Raw genomic sequence first — 18,784 nt, forward strand, 5'->3', positions numbered from 1 at the left:
ACGGCTTACCCTGGAAGATCATATAGTGGCCGTGACTAGGGGGGCTTTCGCCCAGGTTCGCCTGGTGCGCCAGTTGCGGCCCTATCTGAACCGGGATGCCCTGTGTGCGGTCACTCATGCGCTCGTGACCTCTCGCCTTGACTACTGTAATGCTCTCTACATGGGGCTTCCCTTGAAGACCACTCGGAGGCTCCAACTGGTACAGAATGCGGCCGCGAGAGTTGTCTTGGGAGTTTCCCGGTACTCCCATGTTACACCTTTGCTCCGCGAGCTGCATTGGTTACCAGTTGTCTTTCGGGTGAGGTTCAAGGTTTTGGTTATGATCTTTAAGTCCTTACATGGCATGGGTCCGGGTTACCTCGGGGACCACCTGCTGCCGGCATCAACTCCCCTCCGCCCTGTGCGTTCCCACAGAGAGGGCCTCCTCAGGGTGCCGCCAGTCAGGGAATGCCGACTGGTGGCCTCCAGGGGGAGGGCCTTCTCTGTGGGCGCTCCGGCATTATGGAACCAACTGCCGGTGGAGCTCCGGACGGCATCAGACCTCCGAACTTTCCGTCGTGGCCTGAAGACCCACCTATTTGAAATAGCTGGTCTGGCCTGACGGGGGATTATGGGTTTTAATTTGTTGTTTTAGATTTGTATTACTGTTTTTAACTGGGCATGGGTTTAAACTTTTTTAATTTTTGTATTGTCTTTTTTATATATGCCCTGTGAACCGCCCTGAGTCCCTACCAAGGAGAAGGGCGGTATACAAATTAAATAAAACTTGAAACTTGAAACTATTGCAAGCAAATGTTTTAGTATGAGTAAAGACTTTCCAACAGGACAAGAACAGTTGCTGCCTCAAAGCAAAGTTGGAAGGAGCACCTCCGGTATCATACGCTCAATTTCATCTATTTGAAACAACAAACCTTGACTGCAGCCCAAAGTTATATTTAAAAGCTGTTTGGCTCAGAGTCTATGGACAATCTTAAAGCACCAAAATCGGCTTAAAACCAGCTGCTGCCTTCTCATTTGTCCAGAAAAAATGCTTTATCATTTTTCTTATGTCAAAACAGATTTGGACAGATACCTATTGATCTGCATAGCTTACATGCAGAAATCTTACCTCTATGCCAGAAACAGAAAATGAAGATCAGCAAAAATATTTTTTCTAGTTAAACTGGTTGGGCGCATTACCTTTTGTGTTTATGTAGCAAATTTTCAACTGCTGTTTCTCCCATCCCTCACCCAAAGAAGAAAAGTAGAAAATACCTACTTGGCATTTCCTGAACTGGAACTCATTACAACTTGTTTGATTCAGGCACAATGTAATATTTAAATTCCATTCCCTTTCTTCAACGGCTATTTAAGTGAATTTTTTAGTGTAAGAGCACATTAGTTCCTGTTATTTTTATTAAAATGTGGGATAGTAACTTTTAGTCCTTGCCAAAAGATGATGATTCAAATTTCAGATGACAGTCTGATTAAAAACAAACCAGAAGGCTGATCTTATGCAAAGAGGCAGTTGAACAATGCTCATAAAGAATCTTCAGAATGTATTTCATAATATTCTAGCGTGTCCAATATTATCCTAATGTTGTGCTTAGTTTGTCTTTTGGCTAGAAATCCATTCTGGTCCACATGTATAAAATCATTTAAAAACCTCTTTAATCGCTCAGCTATAATTGTTATAAATATCGTCAGAATTAAGTAAAGATATTGGTCTATAGTTCTGAATTGATGTATGGTCTGTGTTATCTTTTGGAATCGAAACAATATTCGCCTCTGACCATGACTTCGGGGTTTTTGCTTCATCCAGGACTGCATTAAACACATCCAATAAAGGTTGTCCTAAAATATTTTGTTGTTCTTTATCAAGAGGCCGTCAGGACCCGATGCTTTATTATTATTATTTTTATTAATGGCCATTATCACTTCTGATGTCCTAATTTCTTCATTCAACTTATTTTTAATTTCCTCTGTAACTTTTGGTAGTGTTGCTTTTTTGAAACATTCCTTCGCTTTCTCCTCATTTTCCTGGCTATTTTCCTTATATAATTTCTCATAAAATTCCTGGGCTATAATTTTTTTCTCCTCTTCTTGATAGTATATTCTCCCTTTGTCATCACATAACAAATGGCATTATTATTCCTAGATGCCCAGAAGGCCTTTGACAATGTTAAGTGGCCATTTATATATCAACAACTTAGGTATATGGATATGGGTGAAAAATTTATAAATATAATAAGGGCAATACATACTAATCAGGAAGCTAAAATATTAATAAATGGGGAAACAACCAGGAAATTTCAAATACAAAAAGGAACACGATAAGGATGTCCCTTATCCCCATTACTATTTATACTGACGCTAGAGGTTCTAACGAGGATAATTAGAAATAAACTGCATATAAAAGGATTAGAAATTTAAAAAGAAATTTTTAAACTTCAAGCATTTGCGGACGATTTGGTCTTTATTATGGAGGATCCACAACAATCAGGACCGAAACTGTTGGAAAAATTAGATAAATATGGAGAAGCCGCTGGGCTGAAAATAAACAAGGATAAAACTAAAATGATTGTTAAAAATATGACGAATAAACAGAAAGAAAACTTGGCTAAGATTATGGATATACAAATAGTTAAGAAGATAAAATATCTAGGAATTACTATTACAGCCAGATGCACCTCAATCAAAGAAGACAATTATGATGAAATAGTGAAACAAATAAAAGAAGACCTGGAAAGATGGGGAAACTTGAGCCTTTCATTGTTAGGGAGAATCGCTGTCGTAAAAATGAATGTATTACCTAAAATCCTATTCCTCTTCCAAAATATTCCTATACAATTTGATCAAAAATTTTTTGGGAACCTGAACAAATTGACATTAAATTACATATGGCAAGGGAAAAAAACGAGGATTAAAATGAAACATCTTCAGGATGTTAAAGAAAATGGAGGTTTTGGACTACCAGACTGGGAAACATATTACCATGCAGCGGCATTAACCTGGATTAGAGAATGGATAATTTTAAAGAACAAAAGACTATTAACTCTAGAAGGCAATGAACTGCAATTAGGCTGGAACGCATTCCTATGGAATGAGAAACGAGGGCTATATTAACATTTTCAAAACCATCAGATTAGACAAGCGTTAGTTAAAATTTGGAATAAAATTAGAAAACAAAATTACATTAAAGTACCAGTCTGGTTGTCCACCCTTGAAGCGATAGTTTACCCAAATTTGTTTAATTTGGAAAACAGTATTACATACAAGGATATTACGAATGAAGTGGGAGAATTGAAATCTAGACAGGAACTAGAACAACAAGGGATAAAATTGGAATGGTGGGCTTACTTACAGATACAAACACAATATGGGAAAGATAAGAAAGAGTGGGGGATAAATATTCAAGAAACTGCATTGGATAAAATTTTATTGGGGCCAGATGAGAAAAAAATAAGGAAATTGTATAGTTTGCTATTGGGATATAAAATGTTTGAGGAACAAATTAAAGAACCAATGCTGATATGGGCTAAAAATTTGGGACATGGCATAGATTTTGATATTTGGCAAACTCTCTGGGATAGAAATAAAAAGATAATGCTGGCCTCAGCTTATAAAGAAAATTTATATAAAATGTTTTACCGGTGGCATCTCCCCCCAGCACGATTAGCCAAAATGTACAAGATAATATCCCCTAGCTGTTGGAAGTGTTCCGAAGAATTAGGTACTTATTTTCATGTTTGGTGGTTCTGTAATAAGATGCAAAAGTATTGGCAAAGGATTCGGATATGGTTAGAAGAAATATCAGGACGGAGTGTAGATCATAGACCAGAATTTTTCCTGTTATGCCTACCAGGCATAACAACAGAGAAGCATACTAAAGAAGAGTTATATATAATGATACACATCATCACAGCAGCAAGGATGACATTCGCCCAGAAATGGAAAAACAGTGAAATACCAGACGAGAGGGAAGTGATAAATAAAATTTGGGAGTGCGCAGAAATGGACAAGTTAACTCTGGAAATTAAAAATAAGGATCAGTCAGATTACTACAAAATTTGGAATAAGTTTTATTTGTGGTGGGAACAGAAAGGAAGGTCACAACAGAAACACACAGGATGTTGATTTCACACATTACTAGAATAAGGTGGTTGATAAGATTGAATATTCTATCACTGTATGTAAATGACATGTACATAAAGTGCATATATGTATATAAAACACAAAAATGGTGTAAGACAAGAAGGAATGTCAGACCGTTAACACCTTGTCCAAAATTTTAAATAATAAAGTTTGTTTAATAAAATAAAAAAGAAGAAGAATCTTCAGAGACCAGCCCCTTCTGTGCTAGATTTAATTCAAGTCTCACTGCTGTAGCACCTAGCATCAGAAATGATCACAAGGGGTAAGAAAGATTCTATGCAGCTGACACTGCAGGACAAAACACTGTTTAAAACACTGTTGCCAGAAATGGAGAGAAACACTGCACAGAAATTCAGAGGAGAGTTAGAATTTGGAAACCATGCCCAAAGAACAACACTACAAGGATATAGGTATATTTAGCTTATTTTTTTTAAAGGCAATTAATGTGATGGCGATAGGATGATGCGATAGCAGCCTTCAAATTCCTGAAAAGCTTTTGCTACAGAAGAAAACATAGGAGGATCCAGTAAATTCTGCATTGAGTGGCAGATTGGAATAAAAGACTTCTAAGATCTCTCCCAACCCTATTATCTGAAGGTTCTATGATTAAGACGAGCACCAGTTGCTGAGGAAGTTAAAATGCCTTATGCTATTCCTGGATGTATATAAAGAAACTTAAGATAATGAGAACAGGAGAAGGATATCCTGACTATGTTGAAGGGGATTTAAAAATGGTTGTGCTTCCCATACTCCACCTTCCTTAGTGGTTTATGCTCAACATCCTCCCTCTGATTCAGAAATATAGTGTTTTTTATTTCAATTAGAAGCCATCAGGATATCTGCCTACTGCTATTTCAAAACTCTTCAGACACTCATTTAGAATAACCGATCTTGATTCACCCAGCACTAGGAATCATATGTTAATAAAAAGGTCTAGGAAGCTTTCAGGTCATAACATCTTCAGTATTAACAAGTATGTTTCCTTAGCTGTGTATGGATCAAGATACATCTAGGCAGCTGCCACCAACAGAAGCGTGCACAGATAAGTAAAGCTATTCGGATATAGTTTAGTCAAGTATCTTCTGTGCAGCACACGCCAAGCACTGAAGGAGAATGGATAGGTTTCAAAGCCAAAACCAACACTTTGGAAGTAATCAAAACTGATTACTGTTTGGGGAAATCCTTGACTGCAATGTATACTTTGATTCACTTTTTCCATCTGAAACTATCCACAGTCACAACATGAACAAAACTGGCAAAAGGAAATCCCATTCATGTAAGAATGCACAGTTCAGCCAGATTTTATCAGCGCCAAAGAAAAGCATTTTGAAAAAATAACCCTGAACATCCTAAATTCATGGGAAACAGTTTACAGTTTACAGTGTGTTACACCTTTTAAAATGTGGTGCCATGAGATACTTCCTCAAATTAAGTTATTTTAAAACATCTTATTCATGATTATGCTAGAAACTTTGAAGATATAATATCCCAAAATAATTTTAAATCAGGTAAACAAAATCACAAATGATAGCTCACTTTTATTACTCATATTTTACCACACATAAGCCATAGATTAAAGAAAAAAGGAGTCTTGATACCTCCTTCAAAAAAGATTAGATAATCAACATTGTTAAGGCAAAAGCAGCAGCAGTTTTAATTATAGTATTTCTCCAACCTTATCAAACCAATACTACAATACAGGCCTTGATATTTTGCATATTATCCTGTTTTTTTGCAACCATCCTGTTTTTCAACTGCCTTATCACCTACTGCTAGAGGAAATCCAGATGTTTCCCTTAACAGCTGGCAGCCTTGACACATAACTGACGAGCAAGGGTTATTCGTTTACTTTTTATATGTAGTAGTATAAAAAAGATGCTTTAGAAACTGAATTCCAAAGCATAATTCACAAAAGCCAATATTCTGTCAAATAAAACTTCGCCTGTGACAATTAAACTATTTCTTAGCGGTCACTGGCTGTCTTTGAAGGATAGTGTAACCATCTAAAACCTGAAGATACAGCATCAGAATTAAATGGATTCAGAGTTGAAACAACACTGAATTTTGAATCCCTCTTTCCCATGTATATCATACCACTTCAGCTGACTAAGAAGCTACAGGGGGATTCCAAGGCTTGGATCTACATTAACACTCCAAGAGTATTTTGAATTATGTCAGAGTAGTCTCTTCATACTAAGAAGCAATAAAGAGAGCTACAGTGCTGAAAATAGCAATCTATATTTTAGATATAAATCCTGCTTTTCCTCCAGGGGCTCAAGGCAATATGTCTAGCCTTCTTGCAAGTTTCCTCACACCAATATATGAGATTATTCAGTAGAGTACCTGCAATGGCCAGGCTTACGGCACTAGTTTCGAACAGATAAGAATGTTGGCATGAGGCCCAGCTAACTTGCTTGATCATGGAGGTTACCGTTTGCTCATTCCTTTGAAGTATTCCTAAAGCACAGTATAAATTGAGCCTGAAACATACATACAACTCTCTCTTTCTTTCTGGGTGGTCTCTATCTTTGCAGAAGGCCATGTTTTGCTAAAAAAAAAATTCTCCTTACAAACCAATCAGTTAAATTTTGTCTACATAAATCTCAACAAAGTTATCAGCAATGAAAACCAAGCCATGGGCTCACCTCTCCTCCCCCTTATATCAACATCCAAATTAGTATAGCAATTAGCACTTAGACTTATATACCGCTTCACAATACTACACATCCCCCTCTAAGCCAGAGGTCTCCAACCTTTTGGGCACCAGGGACTGGTTCTGTGGAGAGAGGTTTTTCCATGGACCGGAGGGTGTGTGATTTTGTGTGCTGCCTGCATCCTTCAGATAGGGCTTTGCTTGTTTGTGCTGGCATGCTGTGGACCAGCACTGGTCCACGGTCCGGGGGTTGGGGACCCCTACTCTAAATGGTTTTACGGAGTCAGCCTATTGCCTCCAACAATCTGGGCCCTCAATTTACTGACCTTGGAAGGAGGGAAGGCTAAGTCACCCCTGAGCCAGTGAGGATCAAATCCCTAGCAGTCAGCCGAAATAACCTGCAATACTGCATTCTAACCACTGTGCCACCATGGCCTTCAGACACTTTGTGCCAATGCACAATTCAACATGCCTAGTAAGCAGGTTACATGGAAACCAGCTCATGTACATAAATACACCCTACAGCAGTCCAAATACAATACTGTGTAGACCAATTTTACAGTGACAGATGCAGTACAAATTGTACATGAAATGTTTTATCTCTGAACACAGTTCATCTACACTGTTAGACTTTTCAGTTCAAAATAAGAGGACATTAAATTTAGCATCAGCCTTTATTAAAACTGAGCATGTCATTAGAATCCTATTTTAATCTAGTTTAATCCATATGAAAGAATCTATACATTTAAGCAACATAAAAGCCTCAATAAATAAATAAAGAAGGAATGCCATTATGAAACTATAGAAGGTCAAATCTGATGGGGAAATATTTGTTCTGAGATGCATCAATCTGAGCTTTAACTCACCATGATTAAAGACTTAGTCATCAGGCTAATATCAACCATTGAACCTTGTCCCTTCCACAGAAGGTTTACTGTATTTTAAATCTGTTTTAGCACCAAAAGTGTTGAGTTGTCCTTTATAGTGATAATCCCTAAACAAAAGTTCTCCTCCATAAAAAAAACCCTTTACAGGAAACAGACAAGAGACAAATCTGCTAACATTCCTTTCAACACAGAATCTTAACATGTAGCACATGTTTTGTTAAAACAGGCCAAAGGAGAACAGAACTTACTCTATGTAATTTGCTTTCTGAAGCAGAATCAGCAAAGCCATTTTCATGCTAAGCTCTGAGCTATTACAGCTATATTTTATTCTGACTAGCTGATAGGATATTTCCACTTTTAGTTTCATCATCATCATCATCATCATCATCATTCTAGCCATTGTCTATCTACTGCAGAATGAAGGCCTCTTCCGCATGTCCTGAGCTTTCTTTTGCCAATTGGGCCCGCAATACTTGCTGATGTCGTCAATCCATCTTGTTTTAGGTCTCTTTCATGGATGCTTTTTATCAAGTGGGATCCATTCTAAAGACTGCCTTGCTCCAACTGCCATCAGTTCTTCCTGCTATGTGACCAGCCCATTTCTATTTCAATTCTTTTACTCTCTTGATATCATTCGTATATTTTTGCTTCTCTAATCCAAATTAATAAATAATTAACAATAATTTTTAGCTTATTGGTTGCAATTTAAACAGTGCTTTCCATGTTATCAAACAAATTCAATTTATGAAAATTTTTTAAAGTCTTATGAAATTTATTTTCCCTATTAGCCCCAACACTGTTTTCACTGCATTCCTTTACACCCCTACACACTAGAGCCTGAATAACGACATTAATTCACAAGTCTGATATAAAGTAAAAACTATGTTTTGTATTGAACGGAAAAAGTCCTTTTTTTTCCTCTTAGCCAAACGGCTTTTACACCAAACAAAGAATTTCCACTAAACATTGACTTCATTATCAATATTTCTTTGCACAGCGAAGGGCTTCCTCCATTGGGCTCAATGGCCTAAATCAGGGGTGTCAAACTTGCAGCCCATGGGCCGGATGTGTCACATGTAAGCCATGACCACCCCGGCTCCACAAAGGCAAAAAAAACCTCACGATACGTCATGTGACACAGTCATGTTTGACAACTGTGGGCTAAATGGTCTCTTTCAACTCTATTATCCTGTGAGTAAGAGTTTTCTACCCCTTTTTGCATGTTGACATAAGGGACTATGCATTTCTTAACATCATCTCTTGACTTTCTTAGCACTTACTCAGAAACTTTCCCAGATGGGTGATAAATAGACTTGTGACATAAGTGAATCATCTTTAACCTAACAAATTAGGGGGACTGGTGGCTGCAGAGAGATGCAAAGGCAAGTAGAATCAAGATTTCCCAGGTATATGTGTTAAGCCTTAGTTCTTAATATTTCACTCTTCATAAATGTCCCTCCTCAAGTTGGGAAATGTTACCAATTTTGAAAATTCACACAATCAAAATCCAGCACTGGGATGAGACAGAGCTCAGAATCTCTACCTCACACACATACATACATACACACCCACACACACTGGGGGGGTTCATTCTCCTCCCTTACCTAGAATTTGACTCATAACACATATATCAAATTCCAAATATGGCAATTTCTATCCTTCCTCCCTCTCCCAAACTGTATAGCTGATATCATTCTACATTGTAATAACTAATTCAACTGTTACCTAGGTATTTTTGTATGTATAAATATAGGGTGTGAACATTAGCTGCCAGTAATAAAACCACCTTCCTGATTTAATCTATACTAGTTTTACTTACTAAGGAAACTGCATATAAAGAAACCCATAAATCAAATCTTTCAGTTAAACAACTCCACCCAATACTCTAAGTTAAAATACAGGTTGGTTCTTTAAACCAAAAGGAAGACTGGAAGTTGCTTGAATAATAAATTAAATGCAAGGTAATTGACATGCCTTAGCAAACACCCTGCTGAGCCACTGATAAAAGTACAAGTGCTACCATGTTTACCTGAAAATAAGACCTGGTCTTATATATATTTTTTGCTCTCCAAAAGAGGCACCAAGCCTTACTTTGGAGGGGGGGGGAATGCCTTATTTTTTTCCCCCGACACCTGCTTCACCGGCACCAACAGGCCCATCCAGCAGGAGGCCGTTTGGCCACTGGCCCACTTCTGTGGCTGCTCGCAGCCATAGCCTGCCGCCACAAGGTGAAACAGATGGGGGAGGGGTGGAGCTGCTCCAAGCACCCCATAGGCACCCAAACACTTTTTGCCCAGAGGGAGACTGGAATCTTTGTGCAAATGGGGCACTTGGAAACCAAGGGATTTGTTCCATTTCCAACCACCCCATTCACAAGTAGACAAAGGTTCCATGTCCCTCTGGGTGAAAAGTGTGTGACGCATCTGGATTGCCTGCCTCTCCTCTGCCTCTGTGCTGGACTTACCTGCGCTGCTCCAAGGGGCTGGCAGCTATGGCTGCTGCCAGAAACCATCAACCCCTGCACGCTCACTGCAGCTTGTGCTGGCCACACCCACTCCCCCCGGCTTATTTTTGGGGTAGGGCTTATGTTAGGCCCACCCCAAAAATCAGGCTAGGGCTTATTTGGGGGGCAAGTCTTATTTTCAGGGAAACATGCCACATGAATGGACTACTAAAGTATTACCGTGGAGTGAGTTTGGCACATCTCCCTGTAACAAAATCATATCAACAATGCTTATCAATAATCCTGATAGAGTGATTCATGCCAGTATGTTGCATGATATGATGCATTTCTCTTTTACAAAGAGTTACAATACCTTTTGACAGAGAATTGCCTTTTTTGACAATATAGGGAAACATGATCACCAAGACAGTAGCTAAACATACGTCCCTCTCAGGAATACGTAAAGGTAGTCATTGATTTACCGCCACAATTGGAATCAGAATTTCTATTAAGAAATTCAGCCATTAAGCGAGTTGCACCCAATTCTGCGACCTTTTCTGTCAAGATTGTTAAGCTGATCCAGCTTTGTTAGAAGCCCCCTGGGAAGCTTGCACATGGCAATGTCATGATCTCAGGATGCTTAGCTTGGTTGCCAAGTACCCAAATTATGATCACATGACTAGAGGGACACTGCAAGAGTCATAAATCACTTTTTTCCACACTGTTAAACTTTGAATGGTCATTAAAACAATAGTTGTAAATCAGGGACAACCTGTACCTAGACAGGATTCTACAATTAGGACCTCATATAGAGAGATACAAGCCATTTTAAGATTATAAATTAAGAAGGGAAAATAGACAGATGCTTCAATTTGCTTCATTTTACTGGAACTTGTTCACTCATTGGAGACATGCATCTTTCTTGTATGAGTGACACTTCAAAATTTTAGTCCAATCACTGATCCAACAACTATCATTTTACTGGTCACAAAAAAAGCCCGCCATGTTTATGGTGGGAAAAGTTTCCATATATAAATATGGAATGTATAGTTAATAAAACATATCACAACCTGAACTTTAAAACTGGGACTGCCAATCGTGCATCATTCTGTGTTACATTTGGATGGATTACCACTTCAATAAATCTACTAAACTTATATTTCTGATCCAGTTGTCAGTATGAGAAAAAAGATAAATCAATAAATCATTCACTTCATGCAAGTGAACAAAAATAGTTCAGTGTAATATAAGTTATTAAATTTGATTGCTAGTCATTAACTATGCTTACAGAGCCAAAACACACAGGTGCTTAATTATTACTTTATTTACTTTTCAACAAAAAATCCCTGTTTAATAGCCTCTTATGTTGTGTGATGCAACTTTCAATTTCAAGGCAGCTACTTGCATTTTAGATGAATAGTCGTACACAACGCCAATACTAATAGAATTTATTGCCTAAAATAATTTACATCTACATAAGTGAGCAATCTCTCTCTCTCTTTGTGCGTGCGTGTGTGTGTGTGTGTGTGTGTGTGTGTGTGTGTGAGAGAGAGAGAGAGAGAGAGAGAGAGAGAGAGAGAGAGAAGGCCAAATTCTAAACAAATTCACTACTTGATAATAACATGTAAGACATTTAACTTTTTGCATACACTCCAGGAATTCTGGTAATACTAGGGCCAAAACATGGTTTTGTCCAATGGCAAGCTAGTAAAATAACTTAAACAGAGGTAAAGCTGCATACTTATTATAGCATTTATAGTTTAAATTTTTCTCCTTGGCCTAAACTGTAAATCTACAGGCACTTGCCAGCTTCATTAAATTTAGTGTGCTTTAACTCTAAATAGACATGATTGCTCAAGCTATATCATATGTTCTCAAGATCATTGGTCCCAGAAAAAAAAGAAATAGAACTTGAGAAAAAAGAGATAGTCATGCAGGAAACATCCATGGGAAGCATTTATGTATCTTGTGTACCCACCTTTCTTCTTTGCAAGTATGAAAGGAAGCTAACAAAATGGTTATTTTAAATTTAAGTACAAACAAAAGCTAGTAATCGGCATTGAAAACTAATAGAAGTGATACAATTGAAATAGCAAGGATTCAAGCCACTCAGGGCTTTGAAGAATAACATTAACATCTTATGGCACTAAGAAAGATCAGGCACCCCAGAGACATGAGCATCTGCAGGGAGAAAATTACAACACCTGTATGGCATTATCACACATTTTCCACAACGTACACATTTGAGTTAAACATTATGACATAAACATGTAATTGTAGCTTTTGCATGTTGACCTCACCACACAGTCATTTTGATGACACCGCAACATGTCATGGATGCCAATGCATATGTTCCTTATACTTTGCATCAGTTACATTATATATTTCATACCGATTGCAACTTGAAGACTTTTCCTAAATGTGGCAAGTTGCAACAGTCAACAGGATATAATCAAGGCACAGATAATAGTTGTCAAGTTTGATCAGTTTGGAAATGGCCACAATTGACTCATTAGATGCAACTGTGCAAATGCGCTCCTAGCCAACCTACTGACAGTTGAGAATTCAGGAACTTGCTTTTTCAAGGTTAGTAAACTCCCATCCAGTCCCCTAATTCAGTTCCTTATTGATAACAGAGTCTCTCTCTCTCTCTTTCTCTCTCTCTCTCTCTCTCTCTCTCTCTCTCTCTCTCTTTCTCTCTCTCTCTCTCTCTCTCTCTCTCTCTCTCTCTCTCTCTCTCTCCCTCCCCCTCCCCCTCTCTTTCTAATTTCTCCTTGTTCTCCCACATGAAGTCAATAACTGAACAGAGAAAACATTCAAGGCTATTTCCAGAGAGAGAAATGATAAGGAACCACACACCTAGTGCCATCTGATTTTTTAAAGAAATCTTCAAATGACCACTTGCCGACCTGAAACTGTAATAAAAGGGTTTAAGCAACTACCCTATTATTTCCTAACCCTTAACCTCATGCTACAAGTTACCAGTGAATGGCGCTGAAAAAATAAAGTATACATTTCTATTTTGCAGCCTAAGGTAAGTGTGCTTTAAACATTTTACAATAGAGATAGTCCTCAAGCTATAACTGTTCATTTAGTGACTGTTTGAAGTTACAATGGCACTTATGGCCATTTTTCACACCATCATTGCAGCATCCCTATGGTCATGTGAACAAAACTTAGACACTTGGCAACTGGCAGGTATTTATAACAGTTGCAGTGTCTTTGGGTCATGTGATCACCTTTTGCAACCTTTTGACAAGCAAAATCAATGGGGAGGCCAGATTCGCTTAATAACTGCAGGGATTCACTTAACAACCATAGCAAAAAGTGCTGTAAAATGGGGCAAATTCACTTAACAACCGTCTCGCTTAGCAACAAAAAATTTAGATTCAATTGTGGTTGTAGGTCAAGGATTACCTAGTAATAGTCTTCACAGGTTTTAAAATCCAATACATTGGTATTCTATAGCTTCAGTTCTAACTATCCAAGATATGATATACACGTAGATACTGCATTTTACAGTAATCATAATCCCAATTTTAATGAGGGTTTAAGCAGCCTCTCCCAGTATAATGTAAAAGAAGCTGTCTTAATAGTTGTGTCAAGTTTCTGCTAGTTATAGCAGCATAAGTAGTACAAGAGTACACATGACTCCTATTGTGCAAAGTGCCAACTGAGGTAACAAGTTATTCTACTGTTAATTTTTAAACTGAAAAAGAAGAGTGAAGTAATTTCTGGAAAAGCAAGTTTATAGCAGCTGTCAGAGATATGTTTCTACGAGGAGACTCCATCTGAGATCAGCACAGTTCCCTTGCTTCAAAACATATGGGTTACATACAGAGAGCCAGCATTCCTTCTTCTATACTTCTCCTTGAAGCCTCAAGTCTATTTATACAGACACAACGTCTCTAAAGTTATGCTTCAGGTCTCTAATTCAAGGTCACGTTTTGCTCGGAACAACATAGTTTTATACCCTGGAGACACAACTGAAAAGAGAACCAACTAACATCCTTAGCTAGAATTCAGACAGAACTTCAATTCATCGAACAGGGTAACAATTGTTAAAGAGGTATGTCTGAGCTCCCCACAGACAAATCGTAGTTTTATTTTCCTTGTAAATTCATCACTTCTATGCTACTACTCAGCTTTTCGGTAGCAGCAGGAGAGTCAGGCCTCTGCCACTTTGTCAAAAAACCATTTTATCCACACTTCTTTCCAACATGTGGGGGCCAGAAACAGGGAGAGGCTCTTTGGATATCAGCCAGCCTGTACCTGCACAGTAACCCCATGGTAGCTTTACCACAGAGATGCCAGCAGCAGACTCCTACGACTCAGGCACACACACACACCCTGCACACCTTAAGCCAGGGGTGTCAAACTGCTGGCCCGCGGGCCGGTTGCATCATGTGGAGACTCTGACCACCCCAGCTCCAGCAATGCGAAAAGTACGATACGTCACAACACGTCACGTTACGTGGCGAGTTTAACACCCGTGTCTTAAGCCCTGCAGTTGCAGGAAAAATGTCCAAAAGTTGTCTGGCAGTCTTCCAGAAGATCACTGCACATACATCAAGGATGCCTCCCAACTGCTCCAACTGTGCAGCAGCTAAGCTGCAATAACTGGATGGCTGTTCTTCAAGTGCACCTTCTCGGTATGGCTGCCAGGGCTCCTTTTCGTGCAGTGGTGTCAAAGCTGCAGAGGGCATTCATGACATTTGTCTGCTGTAGGATACTAGACTTCTAAAGAAAAATTACAGCAGGGCTCTTAGTTCTTCATTTAAACCAGCCGAGTTTTCTGCCAATTCCTGCACGGGATAACAGCCCTTTAGGGTTGCCCTGTGGAAAAGATACCAGGCTACAGATATGCTGGGTGGGTCTGCAAGGATTTAACTTTTGCTTTAGGCTGAGCCCAGAACATTAAAGACATAGAAACAGGAAATCCAAATACATTCCTCATTTATGTCCTAAGAATTATTAGCTTGCAGTCTAATTCTCCTAACCTTGAAATTTAGGGTTACTGTGAGGCTACTTTATTCCTTATATAGATCTAGGAGAGTCACATGCTATACTAGGCAATTTCTCAAGGGGAAACAAAAATTACAATCATGAACTGGTGGTACATTTTAAAGCAAGGAATGGAGTATGTGTCTTCCAAATAGTGTTGGTTTATAACACAGCCTTTGCCACCATGGTCAATATTCTCAGTAGGACTCCAGTATCTGTAGGGTCACAGATTTCCTACTTGTTCTCAGTGAACTGGAACAGATCAGTTTCCAATTCTCAGTTGTTTAATCAGAAATGTTTAAAACCTTCATATTCCCTTTAGGATGTTATACAAGAGAAACTGGTGTGGTGAAAAGTCTTGCTAGCTGCATATCAGTGCTCATCATAAATTCCTGAGATAAACATCTGCTCAGAGGCACCTTGTTCCTTAATTCTTTACATGTGTCTCCCTGTACCTTTATTTTCCACTTGGCTCCAATTGGAGCTTATAGATTTAGAAAAGAAACTAAATCATTCCCATAAGCCTGAAGTCTGTTCACCTTTAGCCTAATATTTGAAGTTTCATATTGAATTAACTGCCAAGCTCTCTGATATAATGAGACAAAGTTCACCTAAACAGATAGCATATTTTGACATTGAAAACTGAAAGATAGATCTTTTTGTAAACCATTAGGATATCTTAGTAATCAACAGGATAATTTTAATTAATGTTAAAGAGCATTAATTAGTGTAGTGGTTAAATATCTGAGGCTAAACTGGAGACCATGAATTTCACCTTAGGCACAAAGCATGTTGGCCAACTTTGGGCCAACCATTTTCTCTTAACCCGAGGAAGGCAGCAATGGTAAACCACTCCCCAAACCCTTGCCAAGAAATGCATGGACTTCTTAAGACAGTTGCCAGGATCTCAAAACTGACTCAAAGATACCCAAAAGAGCCCACTGTAAAGAGTTTCTGCTCTGTTTATTTAGGAAGTTAACATTAATCTGGGGTCATATACGTTAATAGCCCAGAGTTTGATTTATCCACCTTTTTTTCTTAAGCAAGACATGTCCTGGTACACAAACATTAAGCCTTATTCTTAGTTTATCCACCACAATGGCTAACTCCTCACATCACACAAAGCCAAAACCAATCAAGCCATTTTGGGGTTTAGCATAATGCAGGACCTGTTTGCTTTAAGTTAATAGAATTACAAATATAGGCACTTTAGAATCCTTGCTAAAAATATTAATATTGCACCATACTGCAATTAAACATAGTACGGTATGATTTCAAGGCATATTTTCCAGGGTAAAAATTAAGTGGGTTTGTTTTTTTTACACATTACATACAAATACTTCCCTGTCAGATTGCAGTGTCTACTTTGTGATTTTGGGCAACTCACTTCTCTTAACCAAGCTATCTCACAGAGTGCTGTTGATTGGAAAAATGTGTGTCATCTTAACATATTTTTTTTTCAGAGAAATACAAACATAATAAATAGATTGCCATAACAACACTTTTTTGGTTTTGGTTTTGAAGAGATACAAAGACGGTTTTGATACCCGCTTCTCCCTGAAGTTTTCAGAGGCTGGATCTTTTTACAGTGCAAACTCCTCACATTTCCAACACAGGCGGCCAAATCCTGCAGCCTAAGGGAAAGGGCTCTCTACCTGCTGGGAGGGAGGCACCTCAGGAAATCCTGTCTGCCAAGCTATAGCCACGTCGTCTGCCCTTCCTCGGAATTTGCTCTGACCCCCTCATAGAGCCAGCCAGAGATAGTCTATGCCAGGGGTCTTCAAACTTGGCCCTTTTGTGACTTGTGGACTTCAACTCCCAGAATTCCTCAGCCAGCCATGCTGGCTGAGGAATTCTGGGAGTTGAAGTCCACAAGTCACAAAAGGGCCAAGCTTGAAGACCCCTGGTCTATGCAATGGAAAAGCCGGATTTGGGGAAAGGGGAGGGGGGAGAGAGTGAGAGGAGCGGATATCCCAAACTTAAAAGCGCCTTTCCTTCTTGACTAGAAAACTTGAGCGGGTTTGTTAGCGTTAAGAAAACGGTATCCTGGATATCTTATCGCCCACAGCGGCGCCTTACCGAGCCGCTTCTAAAGCCAGGCTGGCGGGTATAACAAGCACCCGGCAGGTATCCGCCCGCGAGTGGCGGGCTAGGCTTCCCCAACCTAGAGCCCCACCTAGTCTCCTCCTGCTGCCGCAGGCTCTCCGACACCTCCAGGAAGAGGCTTGGTGGCAGCTGGCGGGACAAAGCCAACTCACACCGGCTCGTCTCTACCAACCCTCAAGCTTTGAAAGGGGTCCCGCTTTCACGCAAAAGGCGACCTCAGCGGCTGCAAATATTGGGAAGGGGCTCTCGGGGTGGGGGTGGAGGGGCGACGCCAAGCTGGTAAGCGGAAAATTAGGGTCTGCCGTGACGCTCGGGATCTAAAACACCTTAAGGGCGAGGAAGCGAAGCTGTTTTGCCTTCCTCTGGCCAAGTGCCACACAAGCCTGGGAGGCGAGGCTCCCCCCTCCCTCCCTCCCTCCCCCCCGTCCCGGCTTCAGCTCTTTGCCCAGCTCACCGATGGAGACCAGCTTGATATTCTCCTTCTCCAGGAACTCGAGCGCCACCGAGACGTTCTCCAGCTGCATCTGTCGGAACGTGGGTCTCTGGTGGTACTTGCGGTACATGCGCTTCTGGCTAAGCACCTCCAGCAAGGCGATGAGGCGCAGCCCATCACTCAGGTCGAACTGCAGGTTGCCGATGCGCTTGTTCACGCAGCGGAGGTGCTCGTTGCACCAGCGGGTGAAGGTGTTTTGCTGGATCCGCTTCCAGGGCGCGTCGTCCGCCAGGTCCTTCTCCGTCACGGGCATGGCTGGGCAGTCCGCCTCGAGGTCGCTACGGCCCAAAGGATACTGGTGCTCCTGCCACCGAGGGTGCGAGCCCTGACCGAGCTCGCCGCTACCGCTCCCACCGCCGCCGCCGCAGTCACTGCGAGCCGCCTGGCCCCGCGCCTGCGTGCTCATGCTGGGGCCGCCCCGCCTTCTCTTGTCTGGGCTGTAACGAGCGGGCAGACCGACCAACCAACCAACCCCGCCGGTCCAGGCCGGTGTCTCGCTCCCTCCCTGCTTCCAGTGGGTCGCGGCCAAGCGCAGGCGGTGAAGCGGCAGGGGCGAGAGAAGCCCGCCGTCAGCTTAGCAACGCCGACCGAGCAGAGAGCAGAGAGCCGCGCGCGCTCCAGACCCACGTGCCGACTTACAAAGGAGTAGCGAGGGCGTCTTTTTTTGGCGAGACCTTAAATACCCCTCTCCGATTAACGGATTGGATCCCGGCCAAGGAAGGGGCGGAGCCTGCGAAGAGGACAATCGCAGCAGGAGGGCAGGGACGAAGAAAATCTTGCCCTCCACCCACCCACCCATCCACCCCGCTTCAGAGGCGCCGCCGCACTAAGCGTGGGGCAAGGCGTTAGAGTGCCTGCATTGTTTACTGCAGAGGCAAACAAACTGTGACCCTCCAGCTGCCGGACTGCAAATTAGCCAGGCCAGCATAGTCGGGTTAGGATTAATGGGAGTTGTAGTCCTGCAGGAAATACCGTTCTTCGCCCCGGGGAGATCAAATGCAAAGACGTTTGTATTTAGAATAATCTCTGGCCCCAATTGTTGGTGAACGGGTGGGTGGCCTGTA

General features: G+C 40.8%; 1 protein-coding gene across 5 annotated transcripts in view; it reads right to left on the bottom strand.

Moving 5' to 3' along the window:
* The window catches only part of FLNB (filamin B), a 98,337-nt gene extending 80,240 nt beyond the window's left edge, over positions 1–18,097 (bottom strand). For 3 of the 5 annotated variants that reach the window (XR_014491492.1, XM_083354950.1, XM_083354951.1), the window contains exon 1: positions 17,682–18,078. Coding sequence is in view for 4 of the 5 variants with exons in the window: in XM_083354950.1 (XP_083211076.1) it covers positions 17,682–17,973 (292 nt within the window). In the remaining variant the exon portion in view is untranslated. Of the gene's footprint in view, positions 1–17,681 lie in introns of all 5 variants that reach the window. The other 2 variants (XM_083354949.1, XM_083354948.1) reach the window with 1 other exon arrangement.
* Between the last annotated feature and the right edge of the window lie 687 nt (positions 18,098–18,784).

The sequence above is a fragment of the Vipera ursinii genome, assembly GCF_947247035.1.
Source record: "Vipera ursinii genome assembly, chromosome: 2".
Taxonomy (NCBI): domain Eukaryota; kingdom Metazoa; phylum Chordata; class Lepidosauria; order Squamata; family Viperidae; genus Vipera; species Vipera ursinii.